Raw genomic sequence first — 16069 nt, forward strand, 5'->3', positions numbered from 1 at the left:
GGGCAGAACCCCTGAGCTCATTTTGGAGCTGGAAATGTCTCTGCTGTGGGTTGGGGGCTGCCAGGGTGTTGGCAGGGTGCTGGCAGCGGGGTCCAGTCACGCCTGACAGATTGGTGTGGGTGCTTTGGGATCCTGTGCCTGGCGTGGCATTTCACCTTCTGTTGGAGGAACGAGGTGGGCTGGAGCTGTCAGGAGATTGGAACAGCTCAGTGTGACAGCAGTGTGGTTATCCCAGAGGGTGGGAGCAGAGCTGTTCATGCTCGTTGCAGAGAATTCCTTGGGAGCTGTGGAGGTTTGGGGGAAGGGCCCCTTCCTGCAGTGACATTCCAGGTTTGCGCCCCTGGGAAATTCCTCCCCAAAATTCCAGAGAATTTGGCCATGAGAGGTGGCAAGGGAAGGTCCTGCAGCTGTCTGAGAGGTCCAAAACTGGACCCTGAAGGAGCAGGAATTAACTGCAGGCTGTGCCAGGAGGATGCTGAGGAGCAGATTTTGCAGCACATCCTCCCCTTCCCTGCTCAGCTGGAGTTACCCCATCCCTCCTCACCCCTCAGCTCTCACACAGCCCAATTTATCTCCTCTTTCTCTGCRTTTTTAACTGCTGGGAGAGCTAAAAGCACCCAGCCCTGTGCACAATGACAAAGTGAGCATGTTGGCATCTCTGTTCCTCCCCTCTTTGCACTCACCCACTCTCCTGTTTGTCTTTTTCTCTCCCTCCTCCTCCTCGGTGGCTCTGCTCTGCCTGCAGAGATGATGCTGAGTGAGGAGAGGAGGCAGCTCCAGGGCTGCTGCCCATTTTGGGGACGGGTGGCAGCTGTCACCTGCAGARCCTGGTGCCTTGGCACCCTCTGGGGAGTGCCAGCCTGGCCCCAGCAGCTGCAGACGCTGTTGGGGCATCCACAACACACACACGTGCATGTCAAAATACCTCTCCAAGGGCCAAAAGCTGTTTATTCCAAAAATCAGACTCATTTTATAAACCTTTGCACGTTATCATTTGTGTTACTGCAAGATTTATTTATTTATTGCTGTTATTTTATTTAATTTGTTATTGCTGCTGTTTAACAGCTCACCACTGTTGGTCACCTACAGCACAAGCGTTCAAGCATTCAGAAAAACACCAGGTGCAGCCTTGGTGCTGTTTTTCTCCTTCTGTTGTTTAAATTTTGTACTTCTGTCAATACCACATTTATTAGAAATTCATTTTTTTTCTCCTCACGAGCTTTTCTCATAAAACAGAGGAGTTTTACACGGGTAACGAGACCCTTGTTTTATAAGTTTTTATTTATCTGGGCTGTGCTGCCGTGACCCCAGACATCACCTGTGTGTTCCTTCACACAGCACCAGCGAGGTTCCAGAACAGCAAATAACTCAGAAAATATTTCCTCATTTTCCAGAAAATATTTCCTCATTTTCCAGAAAATATTTCCTCATTTTCAGGAGAGAAAAACAACGTTTTCCTCCCTGCTCGATGCAGCTGCAGAAGGGATTGAGCACAAACCCCTCTGGCTCACGCATGTGGTTACTCCTGGATCAGGCCCTGACAAAAACCCACGTGCAGAAATTTCACTTAAAAAACAGGAAAATGCAGGGGAGGGAGCCTTTGGGAGCTTTTGAGCTGTGATGGACACTCAGAGCAGCTCTGCTGTCCTTCCTGCTCTGCTCCTCCGTGGGGACTGGCTGTTCTTGCCTTCTTCCCACAGMTGCAAACCTGACTCCTGCACAGCTCCAAGGAAAGGAAAGAAAAAAAAAAAAAACCAAAACAGATTTTGGAAGCGTTTTCCAGTTGTTTCAGGCTCCAGCTGCTGATGTTTTTTGTTGTAATTCATGCAGGGAGGAAGGTGCTTGGCACAGGCACCCCGGTTCGCTGNGCTGTCCTTCCTGCTCTGCTCCTCCGTGGGGACTGGCTGTTCTTGCCTTCTTCCCACAGCTGCAAACCTGACTCCTGCACAGCTCCAAGGAAAAGAAAGAAAAAAAAAAAACCAGATTTTGGAAGCGTTTTCCAGTTGTTTCAGGCTCCAGCTGCTGATGTTTTTTGTTGTAATTCATGCAGGGAGGAAGGTGCTTGGCACAGGCACCCCGGTTCGCTGTGGGTGTTGGTTCTCAAAACTCCCCACTCCCAGAAAATATATTTATATCTGAATTTYTTGGGGTAGATAGAGAGSTTGTGGACCCCMTGGAAGKATYCAGGACCAGGTTGGACAGGGCTTGGAGCACCCTGGGGCAGTGRGAGATGRCCTGARGGTCACAGGATCCAGAGCAGAGGATTTTTTTGTCCAGAGCTCAGGGATCAAGGGGCTGTTGAACACATCAGGGCTGTGGGACTCCCTTCTGGGGACAGATTTTTACAAATCCTAGCGATTCCCTCTTGGTTTCCTTTCCTGAARCATTCAGACAATTCCTTTTACAGCTCCTGCCTGAAATTTCCCTCGCACGTTTCCCTCTCTGAGAGCAAATCCAGCACGGATGTGAAGTCCTAGCGAGATCCCTGCTGTTCTGTTGGGGTTTTTTTTGGTGATTGTTGGCTTTAAATCACAAAAAAAGGAACGAGAAGGAGCTCTGGGTGCTCAGCAGAGAGCAGAGACCCCACGGGAGCACATGGGAAAGGGGAGCTGCCCCCTCTGAAACGCTTCTTTGCCATCTGGAAAATTCCTGGCAGCCTTTCTTCCACCCGGACTGGTTTGGCTTTCCTTGTGCTGACCCGAAAATCGGGTGACATTGGCAGCAGATTAATTCTGTAGCTTCTGAATAACATCAAAGTCGTTTTAGCTCGGGTCCCTGTGGAAGGAGGGGACGTGGGGACACRGCAGTGGAGGGAACACRGGGGAGGAAACCCCTGCCCTATTTCAGGGTCCAGCACAAAAGCTTCATTTATTGCCTGTGAACCCAAAAATTTTAACAACATCGCCGGTTTTCACAGCAAAAAAATTTCATTCCTGTTTCCATAGTAAAACTTTCAGCTCCAGAGAAATGGGATCAGCAGCCAGAGCACATTAATGASACTCTGAGACTCCTCCCTGCTCTGAAATGATCTTTGGCTGGGCAKCGACAGAGCTGAGGCTCAGGTGGGGATCACCTGGGTGGAAATAACTTGTTGAGGTGATTTCACAAAGCTCCCGGTGCCAGGATGCCTGAGGAGAGGGCAGCTCGAGGGCTCAGGGGCGTGATGAAAGGAGCAGGGCTGGGTTGGAGAGTGCTGGGTTTTGATTTTGATCCCGATTAAAACCCGCATCGCTCGAGCTGCTCCATCTCTGCTGCCTYTTCCACTCTGAGCGAGGCTGTGGGGGGGAAAAAAATGCTTGATCTCTGCCGAGGAGAGTGAAAAATCCCTCCTCCTCTCCCTTTCAGAGCATCCTCGTGGCTCTGAGCACCGAGTCCGTGTCTGCACAAACTCACACCCTCCTCCTCCTCTGAATTATTGAACGGCTGCGCGCCCTGCGGGGAGAAGAGCAGCGGCACCACCCGCTTTATCTTCCTTAATCATCCTCGTTTCCAGCACGGCTAATTAGCTCGAAACCTCGGAGAGTGACAGGGGGACAGCAGAAGCTGTGTCCCCTCGCTGGGGATGGGGACCCTCGGTGTTGTGTGTTAATTTTGTGTCCCCGGGCACAAATTATTTTTTTTTTGGGCACGGAGAGTGTCCCCGGGTGGGATTTATTATAAATRAGGGTTGAAATGCTGCTCTCTGTTCCCTTCCATCCTTTCTCCCCTTTTCTTTCTCACTCTCCTTTGCTCAGAGAGGCTTTGGGGTGATTCCTCAGCTCCTTAGGAAGGGCTGGGTGTAAACCAGGGATGGACAGGGTGTTGGGATGGCACCCTTGGGAAAAAGCTTTGAGCCATCCCAGCAGCAGCAGCAGCTGCCCAGATGTGCCCTTGAAGCATCTCCAGCTCGTCTCTGCTTCTTTTTTGTCCCTGCAGTTGCCTGAGCTGCTTTCAGAAGGAGAACTCACAGCCTTTTTTTCCTGTCCCTTTATCTATCCCTGTACCCTGAACCTACACTCCTGTAATTCCCATACCCTGATTTTCCATCCTGGTTATGGGGTTCTGCCCAAAAAGCCTCAGTTAGAGCTCAGGGTGCCCTGAGCTGTCTCAAAGCCGAGCTTGGAGCTTTCTCTGTGCCACAGAGGCAGCTGGAGCAGCATCAGCAGGGAGGGGAGCAAGGCAGGGATCAATAGTGATGTCATCTGCAGCCAATGCGGCTCGGGCTGGGGAGGGGAGGGAGGAGGCGAGGGAGGACCAGGAAAGCCTGGCTGGAAGCTGAGCACAATGCCCAGAGCCCCCTGTGCCAGTCTGAGATCGCTGATGGGGTTGGGGGGTTTGGGGGTGCGTGGTTTGGGGGGTCCTGGGTGCCCCAGTGCAGCTCCAAAGGATGGGACAACCCCTGGTTGAGGATGGGTGTGAGCAGCTCTGGTTTGGGATACAAAATCCGGGGTTTGAGGTGCTTCAGATGCACCAGAATGGCTTTAAAYCAAAAAAATGGCTTTAAGGTAAAAAAATGCTGGTTTGGGATACAAAATCCTGGGTTAGAGGTGCTTCAGATGCACCAGAATGGCTTTAAACCAAAAAAAATGGCTTTAAAGTAAAAGGTGCTGGTTTGGGATACAAAATCCTGGGTTAGATGTGTTTCAGATGCACCAGAATGGCTTTAAACCAAAAAAAATGGCTTTAAAGTAAAAGGTGCTGGTTTGGGATACAAAATCCTGGGTTAGGGGTGCTTCAGATGCACCAGAATGGCTTTAAACAAAACAAAAAAAAGGCTTAAAACAAAAAAAAAATGGCTCTAAAGTGAAAGAGTGAAGGTTTAGATTAAATATTAGGAAGGAATTGTTCCCAGTGAGGGTGGGGAGGCCCTGGCACAGGGTGCCCAGAGAAGCTGGACACTTTCTGGATCCCTGGAATTGTCCAAGGCCAGGCTGGACATTGGGGCTGGGATCACCCTGGGACAGTGGGAGGTGACACTGGGTGGGGTCTGAGCTCCCTGCCAGCCTAAACCCCGCTGGGATCCTATAAAAACCCACCCACCATAGCCAGTTCAGCTGTTTCTTTGGGTTTTTTGTGTGCATTTGGCTCCGTTCCTCTGTTCCCACCCCAGAGAACCAGCCCTGGCTGTGTTTGTAGGGTTATTCCCTCCTCAATCCCATCCCAGCACCTCTGGGGGCTGATTGTGATGGATGCTCATTTTTTAAGGATCCCACCTTTTTCTCAATTCCCTGCGTGGTTTCCCTTCTGTTCCCTCACCTGTTTTTGGGAYGGATCCAACGCCGGGGGCTCCCCAGGCTGCGATTCCCTGACACAGCTTGTTGGAGATGGCAAAAAACCCTCCCAAATCTCACCCTGGCATCCTCCCTCCCAGCTGCCCAACCCCAAACACTCATTTCTGGGGGAAAAAAAAATGTAAAAATAACTGGCAGCCAGCATGAGACAGCTCTGCTCCATCCCACAGCAATCAGGGGCTGGGGGAGATATTTTAGGGGGAGCTCTGAGGTCTTGGAGGGGTTATCACAAATCATTCAGCATTTTTGGGATTGCTCAGGTGGGATTGAGAGGAGCAGGGAGCTCAGCTGATTTTTTTTGAATTTTGAGGTATTTTGGGGAACTTTGAGGACAGGATGGGGGATTTTACTGTGTCCCATATTTTCCACCAAGGACCATCCCGTGTCTAAATTTTCATCACACGGTGCGGCGCTTGCCTGACGCTCCCCTTGGGGTGCCTCCCTGACCCCACTGACCCCACTGACCCCATTTTTAACCCCTTCCCTCCCTTCTCCCACCCCTCAGAGGACCAGCTACCCCCYGGCTTCCCCAACATCGACATGGGGCCGCAGCTGAAGGTGGTGGAGAGGACGCGGACGGCCACGATGCTCTGCGCCGCCAGCGGCAACCCCGACCCCGAAATCACCTGGTTCAAAGATTTCCTGCCCGTGGACCCCAGCGCCAGCAATGGCAGGATCAAGCAGCTGAGATCAGGTAAGGTCTGGGGGTGTTTTTGGAGCAGTTGGGAGCAAGTGGAGATGTGAGGAAGGTCCTGGTGTGGACCCCGCTGATGTGGAGTGGGGTTTGATTTTTTTTTTTTGGGTTTTGCACCGAGAGKGGATGGAGAATTTTTCACTTTGAGCACTCCTGGTTTTCTCTGACATGAAGGGAAGCTGGTGCCCCATCCAGACATCTCATTCCCTGGATTTTGAGCTCTTGGGGGAATCTGGGGCRTGGATGGGGGCTGAGGGTTTGCTCCTCAAAGAACTGAGCAAAAAAAAAACCTCAAGAACTGGGAAAAGAAGACAAAACCACTCTGGAAGACCCAGCCACACACGCCTGGTGAAGGATCCACAGCTCAGACAGCCTCTGGCTGTCAAACCCCGTGGTTTGGGAGCCTCTCAGAGCTGGGGGTGAAGAACAGCTCRTGCTGGACATCTCCAACCTCCCCTCCCTGTGGCCATCGCTGGAGAATGTTCTGGACTGACCCCTCTCCTCCTCTGCCCGTGGGGTCCATCCCCACCACCAGATGTACCCCAGCTCCGTGGCTCTTGTTGGTTTTTCCATCTTTCCCCCATCTGCTTGTCCATCTGTCTCTCTCCCGTTTGTTTTCCGTTTGCTGGTTGTTTTTTTATTTTTTTTTTTTTTTTCCCCCGTGTGCGTCTGTTTAATATTCACGTTGGGGGAGCTGTTTTTGTACTTGTGAAATCTGCCAGCTCTCCGTGTGACAGGGTGTGCAAGGAGGGCATAGGTGGATTTATTTTGGAATATTACTGATAAAAACACTTCCACCGATAGCTGCGAAAATCAAACAAGTTTTGAGATTTCTACCTTTTGGCAGCGACTAACCCAAGAAATAATCATTTTCACAAGCTGCTTGGGCTGAYTGATGTGGCCCAGCCTGGAGAAAACGTGTCCATGGTTCATTTTGAAGGATTTTTTGGTGAAAGAAAGGCGTTGCTGTAGGCAAAGAGGAAGAAGAGAGTTGGGGGGAAAACTGGAGTTGCTTTGTTCACGATAGACCTTACAAAATTTCTCCAGTGAGGTGATAAAAGGTGATGAGGCCATTTCTCTRCTGGCCCTGGAGAAATCCCTTCAGGGTGTGTCCTGCAGGATCTGGACAGCCAGGCATGGAAACACCTGGATTTTCTCTTGGTTTGGCCAAGATTTTTAATTTTTTTTTTTTTTAATTCCACCAGCTCCGTTTCAACGTGGTTTTTACACACCTGCTTAAATGCCTCTCTGCTCAGTGAAGCAGAGTTACAAACAGATCCTTAAACTGCTTTGTTGAATTAAAATGCCTTGTTGAGCCCTGTGAAGGCAGACAAGATTGACCTCCCTGTTTTATCGCAACAGCTGAGGCAAACGCGGATAAAACAAAAAATTAAAAAAAAAATAAAAAAAAATCACTCAGCATAAATAATAAGAGGTAAACTAGAATTATATCATGCTCTGTGGCCGTGATYTGGAGTGTGAGTAATGCGCAGGCAGATTATTTTTAATACATTCATCATCTTGCTCGGATGCCTTCGCTCTTCAGCTCGGTTTGATCCGGCGCTCTCCTCCAAGCCACCTGAGCTGGAATTTATTTTATTCCAGCAAATTGATTCACCTCAGGCTGAACCCTTGACCCCTTCTGATAAACAGGAGATACCTGCTGAGATTTAATCTCATTTACAGCTGGTTTTAATCACTAAAACTGGTGAAAGCCTGGAGCATCCCTGTTGCCTTCAGGACACAAACCTGTTGCCTGCGTGTCAGGGCAGGCAGAGCTTCCCAATTTTTGTTTTTCCTCAATTTTTTGCTGCTTTTGTGGCCTTCCAAAATTTACCTGTTCTGCCAAGAAAAGCCCAGAAAGGTGATGCCTGATCCAGACTCACCTAAAGCAGAGTTTGGATAGAATTGAGAGAATCCAAAGCAGTTCTGTTTATTCCCTTCAGGGCAGTCCCACACCCACAATGGACAATGGCTCACAGGTTTTTCATATTTTATCACTTTTGTCCATTTTCTGCTCGTTTTGGGGCATTCAGAGCAGAAAGGCAATGTCCTCTGCTCAGCTGCCATCTAGGGGGGACACGGAAGGCAGCTTCAGCCACTTTTCCTCAGCACAGCAACACTAAAAACCTTTTGTGTCTTCTTGTGTGTGTCTTCTGTTTTTTCTAAATAACTGCCTATAACAAGCTTTTCTTTTCTTTTTTTTTTTTTTTTTTTTTTTTTTAACATTCAGAGACCTTTGGTAAGTTCGTTCAATTACGAAAAAATCCTTAAAAAATTGAACCAAAAAACCCCAAACCTGCTCATGTGCAGATTCGTAACCCTTTGCCCTTAAAACTAATTCCTCTGTAACAGCTTTCTTGAGAGGCATGCTCTGCATTTCTTCTACTAACTCCTTCAGTAGGGATGTTCTGCCCTCTAAATTAATTTCTGCAGGGGTATTGCAGGCTACCAAAAAAAAAAAATCAGTAATAATAATAATTCTAATTAATTAATCTGCCTAAAAAAGATAACAGCTAAATATGAACCTCCTAACATTGGATAGATTTCTTTTTTTTTTTTTTTTCCTTTGGTATCTTAGCAACAGTTGTCCTGGAATTCCCCAATTACACAACAGCTTGTGCCCTGGAACTGTGAGAATTGTGTTCACACCTGCAGGAGGTCTTGGAGTTTCACATCTAATGGTTCATCTGAGGGTTTGACATCCAATCTGAGGGTTCCATGTCTAATCTGAGGGTTTCGCATTCAATCTGAGGGTTTGACATCCAATTTTAGGGTTTTACATCCAATCTTAGGGTTTCACATCTAAACTGAGAGATTTATACCTAAACTGAAGGTTAAACATCCAATCTTAGGGTTTTACCTCCAATCTGAGGGTTCCATGTCTAATCTGAGGGTTCCATGTCCAAATTGAGAGTTTTACATTTAATCTTAGGGTTTCACATCCAATCTGAGGGTTTTACATCTAAACTGAGGGTTTCACATCTAAACTGAGAGTTTTATATCTAAACTGAGGATTAAACATCTAATGTGAGGGTTACACATCCAATTTTAGGGTTTTACATCCAATCTTAGGGTTTCCCCTCCAATCTGAGGGTTTTACATCCAATCTGAGGGCTTTACATCTAATCTGAGGGTTCCATGTCTAAACTGAGGGTTTCACATCCRATTTTAGGGTTTCACCTCCAATATGAGAGTTTCACATCTAAACTGAGAGTTTTATACCTAAACTGAGGGTTAAACATCTAATCTGAGGGTTCCATATATAATCTGAGGGTTTTACATCTAAACTGAGGGTTTCACATCCAATTTTAGGGTTTTACATCCAATCTTATATAGTATCTTTTATTATAAATCTAGAATAGGCTACAAGAATTACAGACATGTGGGCTCAGGGTGCAGGGATACAAAAAAGGTACAGAAAAATATATATTAAAAAAGGCAAGAACCATCAGGCATCAGCAGGAACCTCTCTTCAGAGCTCCCATCCCGCTCCCTGCCCATCCCAAATCCCTTTTTTGGTCCCTGAGGGTGCCAGAATTGCAGATGCCAGCTGGGATGTGGCATTTGGGATGGCAGGGTTTGGCTGGCAGAAGGTGGGGACGTGTCTGCTGTCACTGCCACAGCCATGGGGACCGTCCTGCTCTCCTCTTTGCCAAATTTAGGGGATCTGGRGGCAGCTCTGAGTGTGGGAATCCAGGGATGGTGGCACAGCAGACCTTGCTCTTTGTGACAAAGGGGGACACCTGCATGGGGAGCTCTGTCTTGGCCYTTCTAATCCACAGGCCAGGCTTTTAAGCTGCCTTTTGCCTCTGCTGCTAAACCCCAGGCTGGCCATCTGGGCTGGCAMAGCCTCCAAATTTGCCCTAAATAGGCAGAGCTGCAGAGCTGCTGCTCCTGGGAGGCCGTGGAAGGTCTGCACGTAGCAGCTCAGGGACAGCTTTTGGCTCTGCAATCAACATCCAGGGCCAGCTCCTCCTCCTCCTCTGGTTCTCCTGCGAAGCTGCTGTGCCCTGGGAATGGGTTTGTGCCCTGGGAATGGGTTTGTGCCCTGTTTAGGATGCCAGGTGCCTCCCCTGCACCCCAACRACCCCGTATCAAACCTTCCAGGACCTGTCAGRGCTCCTCAGGATTAATTGAGTGGATGTGATGCCTAAATCTGGCTCATCCAGAATTGWGAGAATMCAAAGCAKTTCWGTTGATTTCRGGGCCTTCAGGTAGCAGATTCTGTGATCAGATCTTGGTTTTTCTGCTCCTTTCAGGGGAGGGGAAGGCAGAGCTGGGGGGTCCCTGGGTGATGCTCTGGACTGGGTTCCACTGATGCCAAAAAATCTGGGTTTACCTAAACCAGAAACTGGAGAGAATTGAGAGAATCAAAATCATTTCCATTTATTGCAGGGCCTTTAGGGCCATTCAGGGCAGTCCCACACCCACAATGGACAATGGCTCACGGGTTTTTCACCCTTTCTCACTTTTGTCCATTTGCACATCGGGATTTGCTGAATCCTCCAATTGCAGCTGCAGCCAATGCAGTCAAAAACTCCAACTTGGCTCCCCCCAATTCTCTGTTCTTTCCATCTCTTGGGGCCTGGCCCAGGGAGGTGTCCTTGAGTTTGGGGCTGCAGAGGAATTGTTTTGTGTVAAAATGGGAGAGCAGGAGCTCAGCACTGTCTGTGCAGTCTGGAGTTAAACACTGGAGAACCCCAGGGTTACAGAGACGTGGAAATAGAGAAGTTAAATCCTGATTTCAGAGAAGATGAGATCCTCTTCCAGCACCCTCCTTCTGCCCCCGAGTTGGCCGTGGAGCTGCTTAGATGTGAAACTCCAACGCTGAAAATCTCCCATCTGTGCCGCACCCAGAGCGCTGCTGGAGCTCCTTGGCTCTCCCATTCCAGCGTGGGCACCTCCCTGGAGCTCTTCTGCTCCTGCCCCGGTGCCAGAGCTGGAGCTGGGGAGCCCAGGGTGGCACTGCCAGGGCCACTGTCCCCAGCACAGGCAGTGCCAACCCCGCGGGGACACCGGGAGGTGACAMCGGGAGGTGACAAYGCTGCTGCTGTGCCCGGGCTSGCACMGCTCCGGCTCCCGGCRTCGATCACAGGGAATTATCAATTCCAGGTTTAGCTGAGACCCGWGAAGATTTTTTGAGATATCGGGGTCTCCTCCCCTCCCGTGCCCTCTCCCCGTCAGCCTCGTTCCATGCTGGTGCCACAGATGGCAGATTTTCACTGCAGTTTCCGGACAGAAGGATGTACCAGAGGCTGTTTTGATTTCCACTSAACCGATCTCTAACCTCTCGCTGCTTTTTCTCTCTTTCTCTTTGCTTTTGAAACCTCCCTGCCACCTCCTGGGTGGGGRATCTGCCCAAATCCGTGCTCTCCCACCGCTGTCTCTCCAACCTTTATCCCGAGAGCTAACATTTACCTGCTTCATTAACCTTAGCTTAGTTCCTAACCCTAACTAGGCGCTAACTTTTCTCTAGCTAATCAACCTAACCTCGTGACTAGAAGCTGAGTCTAACTAGAGTCTAATCCCTAACACTAGAATGCCTCTCTCCCTTCAGCTCCTCTGAACAGAGATAAACTCGATAATAATCAGCACTTCTGTATTTTTACCTTCTATCCTGAGAACGGMGGCTCGAACGCAGCAGCAGCAGGAGCAGGGCTGGAGGAGAAGGAGGGAAGGATTTAATTTTTTTTGGTGGTTGAGGCAGAAAATTGGCACGGAGGAGGTTTTGACTCCTTTTCCTGCCTCTGCCACGCTTCCCTCCGCGACYTTGGGCGAGCCGCTCCGCCTCTGCCTCAGTTTCCCCGCGGSTAAAGCAGAATCCTAACACTGCCCCGGGGGAGAGGAGAGGCCGAGAGGCTGATTTTTTTGTTATTTATTGTGCTCTGCAGCCCTGGCTGGGAGCTCTGCAGGGCGGCAGCTCCGTCGCACTGGAGCTCGCTCATCCCATCCCGGCGCTGCGGGACCCTCCCCGTTCTCAGGATTGGGGGCAAAAAAAACCCCACTGGCTAAACCCCCTCCTCTGAATAATCAACCCCCTCCTCTGAATAATCAATTCTGAACGCCCCCTGTGAGCAAAAGGACCTGCCGTGCTTGCCAAGGAAGATGGGGGGGTTGCAGCCTCAGGAGGTCAGCGAGGGGGACGGGGTTTTTCATCCTTGACCAGCCACTCCCGTCCACTCCCGTCCACTCCTGTCCACCCTGCCCGAAGCTGGAGGGGTTTGGAATAAAATAATCCCGGGGAGGAGCAGTCAGCAGAGCTGTTCTGCCCTCACAGCCCCTCCTGGCTGGTATTAGGGCGGCTCCAGAGCCATTCCAGGAGGTYCCAGGTAGTCCTGTCACCTCCTCAGTCCCCCTGAAAAGTGGCCAGAATTCCTGAAAGGGACGTGCCCTGAATTCCTCACTCACCTGTGGCAATAATTGAAGGTTGGAGCTGAGGATTTGCCAGCCAGAAGCTGCAGTTTATAGAATGCCAGGTGCCCATGTGCCCGGGCTCACCCAGCCCCTTTCCCCGTTCTGGAGGTCAGTGCAGGGTCACTCTGTGTCCAGTGAGGAGCAAACRGGCACCTCAGCGAGAGCCTGAAAGGTTTCTTGACATTCCCACCACGAAATGGAGCCAAACTTTAGACTCTGGAAGCCACGGAGGCTCTGCCAACAGCCAAAAARGGCACCTCACCCTGAGCACCCCGAGCCTTCCTCAGTTTCCCCAAAATCCGAGAGAGAGCAGGAAGTTTCCTACTGGGAGCTGTCTTCCTTGACTCAGGTCCTTTTCCCACAGGCAGTGCAGGTGTTTGGGGTTTTTGCAGCCTTTTCACTCATTTTCTTTGTTTCCTTTGCAGAAGGTACACCGATCCGAGGTAAGACACCCCAGCTCACTCACTCACCCACTCTCCAAACACTTCTCTCCACTCAGATCCCGTTCCATTGCCCCGTGCTCAATACAGATCCGTGTTGTTGTTATGTTTCCTCGTCCTGCTTCACCTCTGGATGTTTCTTTGTTGATTTTTTTTGTGTTTTTTTTAATACCTGTCTTTATTTTATCTCTGGTTATAATGTCCTTTTTCGTTCGCTGGGTGCACTCGGTAACGCCGACGCCGTTATTCCAATAACGTGCTGCCTCTTGATTTATGGCAGAGTTTTTAAGAGCTCATCTCTCCAGGACAATGAAGGACTGAAGTTTTATCTCGAGCATTAAATGCTATCAAATCCTGGTAAATACTTAGGACCTTCCCTTGATTGGTTCAAAGTGCTCCCTGATGGTGATGAGAGTTTTCCAAACCTTTCTCGGGCAGTTCCTCAGCACTTCCCATCCCACCCTAATAATTTTTTTTGGCTCCAGAGCCTCTTTCCACTTCCTCCCCGCTCTCTTACCCTTAGGTTTCTCTGGGAAAGACCCATGGTAAGTAATTTCTGCGCTGTSTCTCTGATGGAGCCAAAAATCGACCTCCTGAAAGGCAGGAGGAGCTGGGTTTGCACCCCTTGGGAGACCCCGCTTTGGTTTTATCTGCCCTGGTTTTATCTCCACGTTTAAAAATCCCACAATTCTCTGCTGGTAAAAGCAACAGGAGGTGCCGTGGGTGAGATTTACGTTTTTCACACATCGTCCCTGCCAGCTCCTGATCCTTTTTGGAGCTTCATTTCTGCGTTGCTTTGACCAGAATTGGGCAGGGTGGGAGGGTGAACCCCCAATCCCCCCAAATTCCCTTCCTGCTCTGGAATGGGGTTTCACCCCCCCTGGGTGCTCTCAGACCCAGGTGATGCTCCTGATGGAGCAGAAAACGTGTCTGGAACCGACAGAAACCACCCCCAGATTTGTCCAAATTCACAGAAATTTCTGGGGAAACTCTGGGGCCGGTGGAGTTTTCCAGCAGCAGAGCTGGAGCTGTAATTCCATGTGAAATAACGCTCAGTGGGAAGCTTCAGCCAGTTCGGGTTTTAACTCCCGCTGTGCCGAAATACAGATTATTTTTTTATTATTTTTTTTTGAATGGGTTTTGTTTGGTTTAATGACTTGGGTGGGGTTTTTTGGGGGGGATTTAATCCTCTCTGCTCATTTGGGGAAATGCACTCACACCCCATCCCTGCCCCAAATCCTCTCCCATCCCCTCATCGCTCCCACCCACACACACTCTCAGGAACGTGAGCTCTGGGTCCTTTTCACCGTTTTTTTCCTTCAAAAACACTGATTTTTCCTCCCTGAAAAGGGCATCTGCAACCAACAATGATCTCATTCACACTCCCTTCACTTAAGATTTTATCAATACTATTACACCAAGCTGGAATTGTTTGGTTTTCATATTTAGGTGGGGTTTTTTTGTGTGTGTGGATTTTTTTATTTTTTTTTTCCCAGAGATGGGAGTTAAGAGCCTTACCACATGTGAGCCCTGTCCATATCTGTAGTATAATCATGTACTCCCTAATACATAAAACATTGGAGAGCCTGTTGAATTATTGATGTAGTATGTATTTTAACTGGAATTTTGCAGGGATGAAGCCTTCTGAGGTAAATGAGGCAATTTTCTTCCATGTAGCTCCATGCTGCATCTCTCTGCATATTTGCTGACAGGAATCTTTAGTTTGGGCTCTGGGTCTATTTCTTGTAGCCTGCAATAAAAAAAAAAAAGAAGAAGAAAAAAAAACTTAATCCTTTTGGCCCAGTTGATGTAAACCGTGCAGGCAATTTTGAAGTTCCAATGCAGTATTTACAGGTTTGGGTTTTTTGGGGTTTTTTTTTTCCCTCCTGGGGAATATTTGCTATCATCAAGGTGCTTTTCACACCGGGCTCTTATCTCCCCGTGGCTTCCCGAGGAGCAGGTATTGGGCACGAAACAAAGGCAGCAGTGATAGAAATTCCCCTGGGCAGTGGGTGACAAAGCCTTTTCACTTTTTTTTATGGTCACCGCTTCAAGGGGAAAGCCAAGTGCCCGCTGATGGATTCCCGGGGATCGCTGTAATGTGGATTATTGAGGCCGATTTCGGGAGTTCTGGTGCAGAACGCCTGCATTGCAGGAACCACAGAACTCACTGCTTTTGCTGATGAGTTCGGGACAAAGGAGCAATACTCGCCACGGGAGCGGCAATCAAATTTTCTGCTTGGCAAGCTCAGCCCGGAGCTCTCCGAGCATCCGCGTTCCCATCCCATTTTAGGGGGAGAAAACACCAAAATCTGGGGGGGGGTCCTGGCCTTCCTCAGAGCCGTGCCGGTGGTGATGATGATGGTGTCTGTGCTGCCATCTCTTGTCCCCTCACAGGTGGGCTGCAGATCGAGAGCAGCGAGGAGACGGACCAGGGCAAGTACGAGTGCGTGGCCAGCAACAGCGCCGGGGTGCGCTACTCGTCCCCCGCAAACCTTTACGTGAGAGGTAGGGAGCACAGCGGCTCAGCGGCGCTCACCTTCCTCATTCTCCTCTTCCTCCTCCTCCTCTTCTTCCTCCCGGGCTCCCCTGGCCCTGCTGTGCCCGGGGGGAGAGCGTGGGGTGGCCCCGCGTGTGCGCCCCGATATCGTCGGGGGGGTCCGGCTGCATGTGGAGCTTCTACAGGGGATTGTGATGAAAACCGAACTTCTCTGTGCCCCAAAGTCCTTAGGGTGATCCCACTAAAACTCCAAACTCCTTGGGGTGATCCCTCTGAAACCCCGAACTCCGCTGCTCCCCAAACTCCTTAGGGTGATCCCCTGAAACCCTCAACTCCTCAGGATGATCCCTCTGAAAACCCGAACTCCTCTGCACCCCAAAGTCCTTAGGGTGATCCCACTGAAACCCTCAACTCCTCTGAGCCCCAAACTCCTTAGGGTGATCCCGCTGAAACCCCAAACTCYGCTGCACCCCAAAGTCCTCAGGTGATCCCACTGAAACCCCAAACTCCTCGGGGTGATCCTGCTGAAACCCCAAACTCCTCGGGGTGATCCCTCTGAAACCCCAAACTCCTCTGTGCCCTAAACTCCTTAGGGAGATCCCACTGAAACCCCAAAYTCCTCAGGGTGATCCCTCTGAAATCCCGAACTCCTCTGTGACCCAAACTCCTCAGGGTGATCCCACTAAAACTCCAAACTCCTCGGGGTGATCCCACTGAAACCCCAAACTCCGCTGCACCCCAAAGTCCT

General features: G+C 49.8%; 1 protein-coding gene across 1 annotated transcript in view; it reads left to right on the forward strand.

Annotated features, from left to right (window-relative positions):
- The window catches only part of LOC130584834 (receptor-type tyrosine-protein phosphatase S-like), a 56722-nt gene extending 41076 nt beyond the window's left edge, over positions 1-15646 (forward strand). The window contains exons 5-6 of the mRNA XM_057385063.1: positions 5776-5964; positions 15219-15646. Of these exons, the coding sequence (XP_057241046.1) occupies positions 5776-5964; positions 15219-15631 (602 nt within the window). The 3' untranslated portion in view covers positions 15632-15646. The remainder of the gene's footprint in view (positions 1-5775; positions 5965-15218) is intronic.
- Positions 15647-16069: the final 423 nt, after the last annotated feature.

This window comes from Malurus melanocephalus, unplaced genomic scaffold (genome assembly GCF_030028575.1).
Source record: "Malurus melanocephalus ecotype Western Australia unplaced genomic scaffold, MMel_1.1 scaffold_775, whole genome shotgun sequence".
Taxonomy (NCBI): Eukaryota; Metazoa; Chordata; class Aves; order Passeriformes; family Maluridae; genus Malurus; species Malurus melanocephalus.